Raw genomic sequence first — 14,564 nt, 5'->3', positions numbered from 1 at the left:
GACAGAGGTGTCCAATCTGGCTGGGTGTCAGAACCACCTCGGTGCTTATTTGAAAACATAGATATCCTAGACCACCCTTGAAAATAGTAATATAAGATGTCTGGGGTAGGTTGATCCATCTGTATTTTTGACTAGACCTCTGGCAGATTCTCTTCTAGGGGTTTTTAATGGTTGAGCCCTGGAAAATGATATTCAAGGTACTTCAGAACTTTTTAATGGGTATTTGGCTTATGTATATGTTATAGTCTCTGACCAAATAAGCTGAGTGTAGAGCTGGGGTGTTTTATCACCATCTTCAAGCTTATTTGACCCCACAGGTATTATAGAAGCTCTGTTATATTCTATGTTAGGTGGCTTGGCTTCTCTGAGGACAGTGCTCTGAATAATCCCTTGTCTTGTGTGGAATGTTTAGGTGAAATAGCATCTGGATCTCTGAGAATTGGTGCTGTTAGTGCACCAATCTATAATGCCCATGAGAAAATGAAAGTGCCTGATGTTCTGTTCTATGACAACATTCAGGTAAGAGCATTGCTTTGTATTCTTTGATAAATCATTTACATTGTGATAGTAAACTCTGGAAATCAATGTGTAATTATTTTTGCAATTCCTTAAGTTCAATTTAGATAATGTATAATGAAGTATTGAATATATTTTATTAAGACATTGGAAAACAAAACTCTTTCCTTTCCAAAGATACTTGAAAATTGGAGTTGTTGCTATGATTAGAATAATACATTTTATATACATACGTGTACACATACTGTACTTAAGGTAAATAAAATGAATACATTATTTTTTTATTATTTCAGCATGTTGAATACATTATTAAATTAAAAACAAAAAAGAGCTACTCCTTGTCTCTTTTCCTTGCTTGTTAGATCATTTCAGTAGTTCAAAGAGGGTTATGTCCTAGGCATACTTTTTCTCATACTCTTTTCTTTTTCAAGCAAGTTTCTAGTGTTTTTCTTTTCTTTTCTTTCCTTTTCCTTTTTTTTTTTTTAAAGGGATGAATGTAGAGAATTCCCCACTTGTAAACAATAATTATGGACCTTCAGATGAGACATAGAAATAAATTTATACCTAGAAAGCTTTTTGGTAGATGTTTAATAAGAATTTTTTAGAGAAAATTGCCCACAATATAAAAGTCTTTTTCAGATTTTCTGTCAAGTGGTTATATGTTTCTTTCATAATAAAAAACATACTTAAATTTTTCTATAATACTTAGTCACTAATCTTCATGTAAGTAATGTTACAAATTACAAATTATGTTAGAAGAATTTGGCTTTACTATTTTCACTGTATTAAGGAGTTAGCAAAATTAAAGTAAAATTTCTTTTTTAATCTGCCACTCCCCAATTGTTTTCCTGTTTAATGAATACCATCATTTATATTCCTAAATTATATTTACAGTGTGGATATCTAGACAAATTCTTTCTCAATAAAAATCTTGGTTAAAAATTTTTGAAATCTGTCAAAACTGTGACTATTACCTATGATATAGAAAAAGACAGGCATAACCTGGACTTTCTTTTTATTAACTCTATAGCCAATGAACTAGTATTTAATATGTTTTATTTTCCTTCCAGAGAATGCTCTTGCACAATCAGTAGACAACTGAACAGAAAATAAAGTTACTTATAAGACACAACAGAGGAAAAAAAAAACTTGCCTGTCCAATAAAGACAAAAACATGGTTATAAGGAAAATATACTATTTCCAAGCATTGATGGTATCACACTGTATTCATATGGTAGAAAGGAACAAAGAAAAAAAAGAGAATCAGGATACTGTTATAAGTGACAATTTGAAAAACTCCATGGTAGCAAAGGTTGAAAAGATTTCACAGGATATAAGAATGTAGGAAATTCAGCAGCGGCAAAGACCATTGTGCCCTTGAACACAATGTCTGTTGCCATGGTATTTGTGACATAGACATTGAGGACTGCAGGGCTGCTGTGAACTTTACACAGTGCCCTGGGGGACTTTTTGTAAGCTGTCTCTAAGTGTACTTTCTTTTCATAAAACATTCTGAATTAACCGTTAATGAAAATTTTCTAGCTATACCAATTCTAGGGACAGTAGCTTGATTAAATTTGCTTCTGTTGTGTATATTACTGTTTCCTTTTATGTTGTACTTCATCTTTGAAACAGTAGTCTCCAGTGCCTATTGCAGATTTAGGTGTTTGTACACCATCTTGTTGTTCTATGCCCTCTTGTCCCTGTACCACATTGTGTTGAAATTGATTTTTTAAAATGTGTTTTTTCATATCATTAAGGCAAAGCCCTGTGTTTTCTTTATTTTCTATCTCCAGCAAATAACAAAGTACCTGGCACATAGTAACTGCTAAGTAAATGTGTTGAGTGGATTAATGAAAGAATGAATAAGATTTTGAATGTTCATGATAAAGAGTATTATTTTATTAAATCTTTCATTAAGGAATATTACACTTGCAGCAGTAAGGAGAACTTGGACGAAAGAGAGATTAATAGTTTCTTAATAAGCCTGAGGAGCTTTAGATCTGAAAGAATTTTAAAATATCTACAATGTGTCAGGCCTTCTCCTAAGGTATTAGGAAACAGAGACTAAAGTATATACACAAGCATGTGTAACTCCAGGACTCAAATTGCTCATAATCTAATGGGGGAAACAGACAAGTGAGTACACATAGTTACTACACAGTGTGATGAAGTGTGTGTAGGTTACTGTGGTAGCAATGATGGGGTGAAGGGCTTAGACTGGAATGATCATAGAAAATTGGTTAAGCAGGCAAAGGTGGGAGTCTCACAGGTAGAGAGACTAGCATTTGCAGAGACTTGGTTATATGAAAGGGTAGCTCATTTAGGGAGCTACATATAACTATTTTATTAATAATTGTCACTGATGCAGTTGAAGCTGCAAATGGAAGAGTCAAGAGATGAGGCTGGTGAATTAGGAAAGGGTCAGATCATCTGGGCCTTGCTGATTAAGGGATTTGTATTCTATTTAGAAGAAGGAGGAAGTCATAGAAAGATTTTAAGCACAGTTATACTTTTGCTAACTTTGCTTTTACTCTTTAACATTGTCTAGGAGTTAGACCAAGGCAAAGAGAAACTAGTTAGGTCATTACTGCAATCATCCAGGTGAAAGGACGTGAACTAAGGATCTGAACTATGAAGGATCTGAACTAAGGAGATGACAGTGGGGACAGAGTGGAGACACATTGCAGGCCGATTTAGGAGATAGAGTCAGTGGAGCTTTTTGTTAGATGAAAGACAGAGATTCTTTCTCAAGGAGTTTATAGTCTGGTGGGAGAGTAAATAGAAAATTTTTCTAAATTGTGTCCATGACTGGAACACAGTGTAGGAGAAAGAGAGTTGTAGGAGACGAGGCTGAGACTAGATCAACAACGTGTAAGGAGTGACCTTTGTTCCTAAAGTATTAGGAGTCACTTAAGAATTTTGGAAAAATGAAGTGACAAGATTTTGAAGAAAGAAACGATATGTCAGTACTGTTAAGAACACATTGGTTCAGGGAGAGACTGAAGTTAGACAAGCTAAATCAGCTGATAAAAGTCTGGGCCAGAGGTGATAGAAACCTGAATCAAAGCTGTGGGGAAAGAAAAGAAAAGATGGATATGGTTGAGTTTGGTGGCTTAACAGCTCAGACTTGGTGTTTAGTTGGATCTTGATAAGAGAGGAATAAGGTGGGCAGGCTGCTGGGGTTTGGTCTGGTGGTAGAAAACGATGCTGTGATGCTGTTAATTGGGGAAAAAGATAGAAGACAAAGAATGAAGTTGAGGAAAAAGTAATAAGCTGAGTTTTAGACGTGTTGAGTTTTGGAGATTGGGGAATAACCAAGTGGTTTAATGTCACTTAGAAATACAGGGCTGGAGTTGAGGAGGAAAGCCTTGCTGTTGAAGATCAGTGTAGAGCTGGCAGTTGAAGCCATGAGATAGATGAGAAAATTTAGAGAGAAGAGAGTCAGAGCTAGCTCTTCGAACACTGACATGTGGGTACCCAACACTGCACACAGCCCTCCCCCAACCCTCAGGTGGGGGCCCCTGTACCAGTACGCAAACCTGCTCTGCCCCATACAGTGACAACAAAGGGAAGCATGTAAAAGGTAGAAAAAGAGAACAAATGCAGGCGCTGTGGGCAAAATCAATATTTAAGGAAGTGCTACAAGAAGATCCAGCCCAGAGGACTATGGAGAGAAATTGTTAGGCAGGTAGGAAGGAATTGGGAGAAACAGACAATTGGGAGAGGAGGCTTTGAAGAAATTGTCCACAGTGCTAAGTGAACCAAGAGACTAAGAGGGGAATTACGTTGGCAGTGACTTTAGCATTAGCTAATGATCATTGATTTGAATAATCTAGTTAGATATAATGAGGACACAAAGTAGGAGGACATGAGAATAGTAAAGAAGATAAGAATACAAATATTTTTGAATTATTTTTCAGTATTTACATTGCTTTTTTTACCTGGCTATGCAGGTGTTCATTCCAAATTTTCTATATATTCCTCATGCAGATTAGCACATTTATTACTGGAAAAACTTAGTGTTGTCTGGAAATTGGCACTGACTTTTCATCTTAGTGAAAAGGAAGAAGTCTCCAGACTGTATTACCACCAGAACCCAGATGTTCTAGGGCTCTCTTTTATAGGGTAACCATACATCTCGGTTCACTTAAGATAGTCTCTGTTTACACTTGCTGTCCTAGCATAATTATTAAACATGTTCCAGAATGGACAATAAATGGATATGCTCACCTTACTTTAAGCCTTTGTTAAAACTCTAGCTCCATGGTGTATCTGAAAGCATTTTTAAAAATGCATTTTAAAAGATACCAAGACAAACATCATGGAATACTCATTTGTTCTTGAAGGAACCAAAAAACTTTTTCAGGTTTTCTTTGTGAGAGAGAAACTCTGAAAGAAAATACTGTTAAATTTGACAAGTAAAAAGAAAAGTTTCTGGATATCAAAAAAACACCATAAACTAAATTTAAAAAAGGAAAAACAGATGACACACTAGAAGAATGTCTGCAGTGTGTATTAGATGCAAAGGTTGCTTTGCCTTTTTTACAAATAGGGAACTTCAGTATCTTCAGTACTTAATGAGACTGCTATTGATTTGATAGAAAAAATCAAGAGGAAGTAATAGGAATATTAATTGTGCTGGAATGTAGGTCTCCCCCAAGCCCCAATGAGCCTTTGTGACCTACTTATGAGTGTCTTATATCTCAGAGTAAAAGAGAGCGATGTAATTGCCTCTGTGGCTATTGTGAATGACTTTAACCTTGTTCTTTTAGCATATTGTATCATAATTCAAATAAAAACAAGTGGAAAGTAAATAATGTATTTTTAATTCTAAAGCTATATGTATCTTTAAAGGTAATGCTTAGGAGCAAGGCAGTGTATAATGGTCCGTGGAAATCTTCAATTATTTTAGGAAGCCTTTATAATACTTACATTAGCAAGTGTCAATTTAAACATTATATTAAGTTATAGGTCAACTCTACATAGTTTAATAAGTGAAAAATAGTTGAATTATAAAAACTCTTTGAAATATTGGTCAGTTGCTTAGTCTTGCTCAGGTGGACTATTGCAAGTTTTCAGTATCAGTGACCTAATTGGTTCTATAACTTACTTATAAGCACAGCATTAATTTTGTGTTTTTTTAAAAAAATCAAAGCATTTGATTTTGTTTATCATAATAGATGTTTTACATTCCATGATGATATCTAATTTATGGTTAATTTTCTTACTTCACTTTGATTATGCAAAACACAATTAATCTCTAGGTCTTTTTCCTCTAGCACATGATAGTGATGGAAGATATGCTCAAAGACTTTCTCCTTGGAGAACACTTACTATTGGTTGGCAACCAGGTGAGTTATGGCTGGAACTTATATACTAATGAATAAATAGTAGCAATTGTTTAAAAGCAGTAGGTTTATTCTTCTTGTTGGAATAAGTTTTTAGAAATGATTCTTTTTCCCCCCCAATTAAATGACTGGTTTAGTTGAAGGATAAGAGACTGCTACCTTCTAAACTTCAGAATTACCTCAAGGCTTAAATCACCCCCTATTCAATCCCCATCAAGTCCTATCCATTCTACCTCATTAGTATCTACTCTTCTTGTCCACTCTGTTACCCTAGACCCTGTTATCATCACCTATCACCTGGGTCAGAGAAATAGTTTCTTACCATAGTTCTACCCCCACCTTAGGCCCACTGTGATCTACTTTCCACTCTGCATCCAGATTGTAAAACTAAAATATAATTGAGACTCTCCTTTTTTGCTTAAATTGGCTCCCCATTGCCTTTAGGTATAGTCTGAGTCTTCAGGATGGCATACAGTCCTGCAAGATCTGGCCTCTGCCTACCTCTCTAGTCCTAAGCCTTGGCCCCTCCTGTCTCTCACTCTGTGTTGGCCTGAGGCACCCTGAGCTTCCTTCACTTTCTTATCACTGCTCTGGTCCTTGGTGCAGGCTCTTCCTTCTGTATGAAACACTCCCTGTCTCCTTCCCATGCACCCAGCCCCTAACTCCTGGGAGGGAGGCCTTCCCTTGTCCCTAGCTGAGTTAGGTTTCTTCTGCTTCTATTCCCTTCTATTCTCCCTTTTATCACACTAGTTATATGGTACTGTATTTACATATATTAATAGAATGACTGTCTTCCCAATTTGTCTTTGTGTTCCTCGAGGGCAGGGACCATGTTTCTTTTGTTCATCTCTGTCCTGGGTTCCTAGCATGGTACCTGCTGCATAGTAGTTATTCCATATATGTTTATGGAGGGAACCGATGGCTATTTTATACTTAGAGGGTTCTGATAATTTTTCGCAATTGAATTATCAGACCCACAGCGAACAGCACATTTGTTTTTTTACATTGGCCTTAAATAAAAGGTAACAAGGTTTCCAAAGAAGTTTGGTCTCTATTTTTCTTCTTTTTTGGTACTTATAAAAACCATACATATATTTTATATATTTAGCCATTCAATCTTAAAGTGTTCATTTTTTTTTTAATGGGCCAATTGAGTGGTTTACCAATTATGTGCATAGGCTTGGAAGTTAGCTGACTAGAGGTACAACTCTTCTCCATATGGCTGTGTGTCTTTGTGCAAATTGCTTGTCTTACTAAGACTCAGTTTCCTGACGTCTAATCTGGGAATGAAAGTAGTGAGTGCTCTTTTGGGCCAAGGTAAGGATGACATGAGATAACACATGGAAAGTACTTCACACAGTACTCAGTTCTGCCGGCTAAAAATAAATTTGTATGTCACTGTATAGTTTAAAAAGTACTTTAATATTCTCGTTTCTTTTTTTCTAAACAAGAATTAAAAGTAGAACAATAAATTTTTCATGGTCCCCTTTTTCCCACTATTTGAAAAGTCTTACCTACTTTTCTTTCTGAGAAATCATTTTTCCTGATGAGACTATATACCAGAGTGGGAGGATGAAGATTAGTTAAGTCAGTATTTGGTCTTTGAAAATGAAACCCAGGATGTCAAGTTCTCATCTCACTTTGGAAAACAATGAGTCTGTGGACATTTAAGTCTTATATAGCCCACAGTGCTTCATGAACTTTTTATAAGTGCTTCACAAACTTTTTATGAGTTAAACTCTGGCACACACAATGTGTCCTTTTCAGAACTTCTGCCATCACTTGAATGGCATCTCAGCCGCAGCAGACCAGCATGGCAAAAGAGAATAGATCAAGATTATATAGAACTTGGGCTTGAGGAATAAATTTTAGAGGAGTAGGCTTTCAAAAAGAAGGTTCCTAGAAGTCAAGGTATGATAGATATATCAGTGGTTTTGAAGTATTTCAGATGGTATTGATGCCCTAAGAGTTTAGTGGGTAGAAAGCAGTGGGAGTTTCTTGGCAAAGGTAGTACTTAAAATTGAGTAGGTAATAGAGTCAGGGTTTCAAGAGGCTCTTCTAGGCCAAAAAGTTGACATTAGAGCCTAGCCAGTACCCAGACAGGGAGCGTATTCTAATGTCTGGAGATTTAGGGAGAGCTATGCGGAGTGAGGGATGGTGTGAAACAGAAACTTGCTTATGCTTTAATATAAATGAAGAAGAGGCTATGAAAGTGTTTTGAAATTATTCTATAGTGCTATGTAAACGTTAGTGTTGTGAAATCTAATATACTACCTTTCACCTGTTTCCAGTCCCAAAGAAGGAACCCAAGGGCTCGGCAATGGGGTGAGTGGGGTGGGGGGGAAAGCAGCTATGGCTCTGTAGGTACTTGGTCGCATCTGGTGGGGATGGGCAACCCCACTGATTTGCAAACCTGTCTCAGCTGGTTCAGGAGCCAGCTGGGTAGATCCTGCAAGTTGCGAATCCTCAGGAGCAGCAAGGGAGGGCCATGGGGTTGTGCAAACTTCTGTCGGTCCTTTCACAAACTCTATCTGTGGTCAGCGGATCACCTCTACTCTGCCAGCTGCCACTTTGGAGAAAGAAGAGTTGACAAAGGAAGATTGTATTCAGTATAATTTGCTACATTTAGCTGGCCTTTTTCATATCAGAAGAGTTGTCTGTTTTTTCATTATAAACCTCTAAGACCATCAGTATCATATCATAGTACCAATATTGAAGGAACGCTTAGATTTTGTAAGTAAATTCTGCTACCTGTGTTCACTAAATCATCTAGTGAAAAAGTCATAACTATCTTAAACTGTCATGTCATGGCCCACTGTGCTTTCAGTCTCATTCCTCCCCTCAAACTCTTGTCCTCAGGTAAATTAAACTGTTTCCCAAACACACCTTCTTACCAGTGTTGTGTCCCAGCCTCTCATCTTTGCCTACACTTGAACTCTTGTTTCCCCTATTCTTTGCCTGTCTGAATCCATTCAGTTTCACAGTGACAGTGTGGTATGTGGAGAGGAAGTAAGCTGGGAATCCAAAGATCTACATTCTTGTCCAGGTTTTTTAACTTTCTATGTGATATATTGAGTAAATTGGTATTCCTCCTATAAGGGCTTTTTTTTTCTTTCCTTTTTCTTATCTGTAAAATTATAAAATTGGAATGAGTATTTTCTAGGGTCCCTCTAGATGGAATATTGTATAATATGCTTCTTTAATAAAGTATTTCCAAATACTACACCTTAAAGGTTTGACTCCACTCTCTAAACTGTGAGAGGTGGTCATTTATAGATTTCTTATGGACTTCTGTTAGACTTATTGGTCTGCCTGCCATCTCTATGAAAGAGAGAGCTCCTTGAGAAGAATTTTCTTTATTTTTGCATTCTCCCTGATGCTTTGCATGTGGTAAACATCCAACACATATTTGCTGAGTAAATTACTGGATTTTAGAGGACTATCTAAAATAAATTCCTAATGAGTAGCCAAAATGCTTTAGAAATAATTTGAATTTAAAATTCAGGCTTAGTTGGATTATTTTCAGGGGATTCTAAGACAAATTGAATTTCTTCTGTGAGCTTGCAATTCTTTAATGAAGGAAACGAATTAGATAGAATCTAGGGACTGCCCACTTGAGAGTAAATAGTTAAGTAGCCCAATCAACTAGATCTGGTGCCCCATGATAGGATCAGAGACTGGCAGCATTATCACTAAGACAGAAGAATGAAAAGCTAATTATTTTTAAATTTCTAATTATAATTAAGTGCTGATTGGTATTTAGCTAATTAAGTGGTACATAACTTGCACATGCTTGAATTTACCAGGCCAAGGAGTAGAAATTAGACCAAGGCGTCTGGTTAAAACCTAAATAGAACTTTTTGAATACTTTGGCTCACTTCAATTTTTTTCAAACATGTTTGCATAAATTTTAATGTCTGTGTTAAGATCTGAGCAAGATTGTATGGTTAGATTCCTGGCTGCTTCCATTTGGGGGAGGTGTGAGGTGGGGGTACAAAGCCTTGCCAAACGTGGTACTCTGCAGAGCTGCGCTTTGCTAAGAAGTGGTGTGAAGGTTGTGTGCTTGCTTTCTCTGTGCTCGCCTGAGTCCTGATGATCTAGGAGAGTTCTTTTCTCAAGAATGTGTATTTTCCAAGTTATAGTAACTCAGGTTCTTATTCAATAGCTTTGAAAATGACCTGCTTCATTGATCAATGGTATTTCATGCCTCTCAGTATTTAATGCACCTTCTCACATTCACCCTTATTTCCATCTTGTGAAATAAGACAATTAAGAAAAAAAGAGACAGGCAAGTGAAAGGGCAGGTGGTAGGTAGAGTACCATGGACTCTCAGCTCTCCTAGGGTAGTGTTACTGATGTTTTCACACAAATGCAAAGTGACAGCCATCTGGGAAAATGTGTATTTTAATTATATGATTTATTTTGAAACTAAATGAACTACCATTTGTAGCAATTGATCAGGCTCCTTCCTTTCTCTCTTTCTAAAACATTAAGTGATAACTACTCAAAAATAAAAAGTCAATTGGAAGCGAAGCTTCAGGGACTAAATATTGACAGAGAAGCCAATAGTGGATTGGTATAATTATACAATAAAATGTAATGAAAGCTTTTAATACAAACTGTAGATAGATACAGTCCACTTAACCTTCTGTTTGCCATCTAGAAACTGGCTGAAGTCCATGAAAGAAACTTTTCAGCAATTGAAATTATTTCTAGAGATATTTCAAAATACTGTTCTGTTACCAGTGGCAACTTTGACAATGAGGAAATGAAAAATAAGTGTTGATTTTGAGGTATCTCAAGATATGTCATCTTTAAGACCAAGCTCACCTTTTCCTTGTACATAATATTATCTTTCCTAAGAATCTGTGATATTAGACACAATTTCACATCTGTTGGGAGGCTAAAAATAGTCCCATAAACACCATTTGTCATAGCAAAATAAAGTAAGTAGCCTATGCCTTATTTATAATAAAATTAATTTTTTTAATCCTTTCTGTTTTTTGTGTGGGATTTTATGGCACAGCACATAGTCTTTCCAGTAAGTGAAGCAGAATTACTGCCTTTCAGCCAAATGGGATAGGCTGCCCTCAAATTATACACGTTTGGTGGTCACTTAAGTAAGATATAGTGCTGCATATTGCAGAACCACTTTAGTATGCTGTTACATGCATTATTTTCAACCTACTGTAATTATAACATTGTATGTACCTTTCGTGCAATTAGGAGTTTCATGCTGGTCTTTTTTGTTTGTTAGTTTTTAATCATAGCATGACTTTCTATTTAACAAAAAGAGAGATGGCTATTTATTTTCTAGCTAGTGATGCTTTTGCTATCCCAGCTGTAGCTTAAGAGTAAGCTTCCTGCCTTCTCCGCCTCCCATATCTGTTTTGCTTTTGACTTGTTGAGTCATATTCCATTTGATATACAAAATATTTATTGTGAAAATTTGGCATTATAGAGTCAGCCTATAGGACCTCATTTCTTTTTGTTTAAAAAGGTCCTTAAGAATAAATCTGTTTTTGTGTAAGAATACATGAGTTTTGAGAGACTATTGCATTTTATCAGATATTGGAAGGCAAAAATATTTTAGCAGTGTGGTCTTCTAAAATGCTCAAGTGCCCTTACATAGAATTATTTTTAAAATATGCATTGTTTTCTTTTTAGAAATGAAAATTTGATCATTTACATATCATGATATCTTGGTTTCTGATATTACAAAAAATTCAAAGCAAGTCATCAAAAGTTAATTTATATTTAATGAGGCACAATTAATAATTTATAATCATTTCTACATGAATATAGTCCAGTAAAATCATTTGCTAGGAGTTTGTCACTTTTTTGTTAAGCCAGCCTTTTGTGTCACTTTACCAAATAATAGCAGTCTGGTAAAATTTTTATACTTAAGCTTTCCTGTGTTCCAGTCTATATTTTTTGCCCTTACCAAAATTCTAATGCATTATGTATTCCTCATCAAATAAAAAGCCAGCACTCTGGCTGATATTCATACAGGATGCCTTCTTTTTCCTTGACTTTCATGTTCTTCATGTTTTTACATTTCTGATTCTTTAGGTACTCATTTTAATTCCGCAGCAGTTTCTGATCTATCAGCACTGAGGTAAATTTTAGAAAGAATCTCGTAATTTTATTTTTCTGCTAAAAGATGGAAATGGATCTACCTTGCCTCCCATATAAAATCCCCTTCGTAGGACAGTACTCAAAACCACCCAATATCTGGCCCCAAACTTCTTTTATAGTTCTAGTTCTTTCAAAGCATAGTTTCTCACCTTTCCTAAGTTCAACATCCCCTTCCCTTCCACAGCCATTTTTCTTGTTTGCTTTGTACAGTGCCTCTTCCCCTCATCTTTGCCTGTAAAGATCCGGCCGATTTTCAAAAACTCAGATGTCTTTTCCTCTCTGAAGCCTTTGTTAGTCTCTCCCAAATGGAAATCATCTTGTTTTCTTCTGGAGTTTTATAGTATTTTCTCACTATGTTGATTCAGTTTTCTTTTGAAATTATTGTGATCTGTATTTGATTTCTTTCATCTATAATTGGTTATAAGTTTCTTGTGAGCAAGGATTAAACATGATAATATTTGTATGTTTTCACAATTTCCAGTGTACTTTATATCATCTCATTTACTTCTGTAACAGCCCTTTGAGGTGAAAATTTTTATTTACCACCTTTTACAAATAAGCAGACCAGTTCAAAAAGGTTGAAATATGTGTTCAAGATCACGTAGCTAGTTAATGGCAGAGTTAGGAGTTTGATCACCAAAGCTCATGCTTTTTTCACTATACCACATGAATTCCTATACTATTAATAGTAGTAATAACAATAATAAAATAACTAACTTTTGTTGAGTGTTTATAGTAGGCTAGAGACTATGCCTTACACACAGACTAAAGGACATTTAAAATTTTTCTATTATGGAAAACTTCTCATGTATTCTAGAAAAAGCAGAGTATGTAATACACTCCCTGTCCCCATCACCCAACGTCAATGATTAACGCGTTTTGTACATTCATGTTTTATCTATTCCCCTAATGTTTTTTATGTCATTTTTTAATACATATTCTTTTGTATATCATTTTTCTTATGGGTATCTCAGCATTTATCTCTAATATAACCACAATTTTATTATTACAACTAACAAATTAACAATGATCCCTTAATATAATCTGATACCCTTTATATTTTCAGTTTTTCTCAATTGTCTTAAAAGTATTATTTTACATTTGATTTGTTCCAAGTAGCATCCAAAGCCTGATCACTGAATTTAGTTGATATGCCTACCAAGTCTCTTTGAAAGAGGAAAGACTTACTCTCTTGTTATTTTTATCCCAAGAGGTATTGACCCATTTTCATGAATATAAACATTTTATTCAGAATTATACCACCATTGATGAACTTCCATTGAAGAAATATTTTTTAGAATAAACTTCATTAAGCAAATTTAATTTCTTGTTTAATTTACACAATGAAATTAAACCATATCCATTTTTTCCAGGCTAGAAATAACTACATTCTTTTCAGACTTTTCATAGCATTTCATTTTTTTTCATCCTTTTATACACTGTGAAAATCAATAAATATACATTTAATGCCAACTAAGTAGTACTCTATGAACATTATTACTGTACAATTCTTTGTATCTCATTCCATCTATTAATTATAAGCTTATTGTGATCATGGATTTCATTTTTCTCCTGGTAGAGATTTAGTAAATGTTTGTTGAATTATTTAATATTGAGATACTGTGAATATTTTATTGCCAAAATTAAAGAATGTGTGAATTTTACTAATTAATAATTTGAACTAAGCCCTGGCAGATTGCTACCAGAGCACCATCAGAAATATACCATGTTGCTATGACAGCATAATTATCTAATATCTGTAGAGGTACTGAACAGTTTGTCCAGTGATTTTCTTGCCTGTGTCCCCATCTGGTAGTGGCAGCAGGGATTTGATAACTAAATGTGCTGTGTTCCTAGTATCTCCAGTGGCCTACGGATCCCAAGGCTATGAAATATTTGTTTCATCAAATACAGTGACTCTCATCTTTATTTTAAATTATTTCTTGTCTCTTCTCAAACCCCCTAGTTAGTGGAGTTGCATGAATTACAACCTGCAAATTCTTTGCGATTCTGTCACATTCTCTCTGCCAATCTTTTCTGTCTGTCCAGTTTCTTTGTGAATATTCTTCTGACATTTATTTTGAATCTGTACTTTGCTCTTGCAGACATATTGATTTTTTTCCTCCTGCAATATTTGTCGTGACTACTCTGGTTGTACCTAATGGCTGACCACACTACCCAAAAGTATATCTTTGCCATTTACAGCAATACAGTATTTCAAAGGGAAATTACAGGGATGTAGGTTTTATTATTCCTGTGTGTAAAGGAGGATATGACTTTGACAGGAAGCTTTGTAAGTTAGTGTGTTTTAGAGCTATGCAAACAAGTAATGTAATTGAAATGTACGTTTTCTCATCTGACTTTTTGGGTACTCTCTGTTGGCTCTGTTATATGGAACCCATTTGTATGAATGTTTAGGATTATCTACTGTTCAATTTTAATAATAGTTTTTCTGATTATACAAGTAATATGTATTCATTGAGAGAATTTGGGAAATAAGAAATTTTCAGTAGTCTTATAGCAGCAATCTCTTATTTTGTTACAGGATTAAAGAATACT

The 14,564-nt window shown here is 35.3% G+C and overlaps 1 protein-coding gene across 1 annotated transcript in view; it reads left to right on the top strand.

The window, feature by feature from the left end:
* Positions 1–14,564, top strand: part of VWA8 (von Willebrand factor A domain containing 8) — a 314,655-nt gene that overhangs the window by 121,921 nt on the left and 178,170 nt on the right. The window contains exons 19-20 of the mRNA XM_045566813.1: positions 413–519; positions 5,799–5,870. Of these exons, the coding sequence (XP_045422769.1) occupies positions 413–519; positions 5,799–5,870 (179 nt within the window). The remainder of the gene's footprint in view (positions 1–412; positions 520–5,798; positions 5,871–14,564) is intronic.

This window comes from Lemur catta, chromosome 13, assembly GCF_020740605.2.
Source record: "Lemur catta isolate mLemCat1 chromosome 13, mLemCat1.pri, whole genome shotgun sequence".
NCBI classification, from domain to species: Eukaryota; Metazoa; Chordata; class Mammalia; order Primates; family Lemuridae; genus Lemur; species Lemur catta.
The sequence above is the reverse complement of the archived record's forward strand: the minus strand, read 5'-3'. Positions and strand labels throughout refer to the sequence as shown.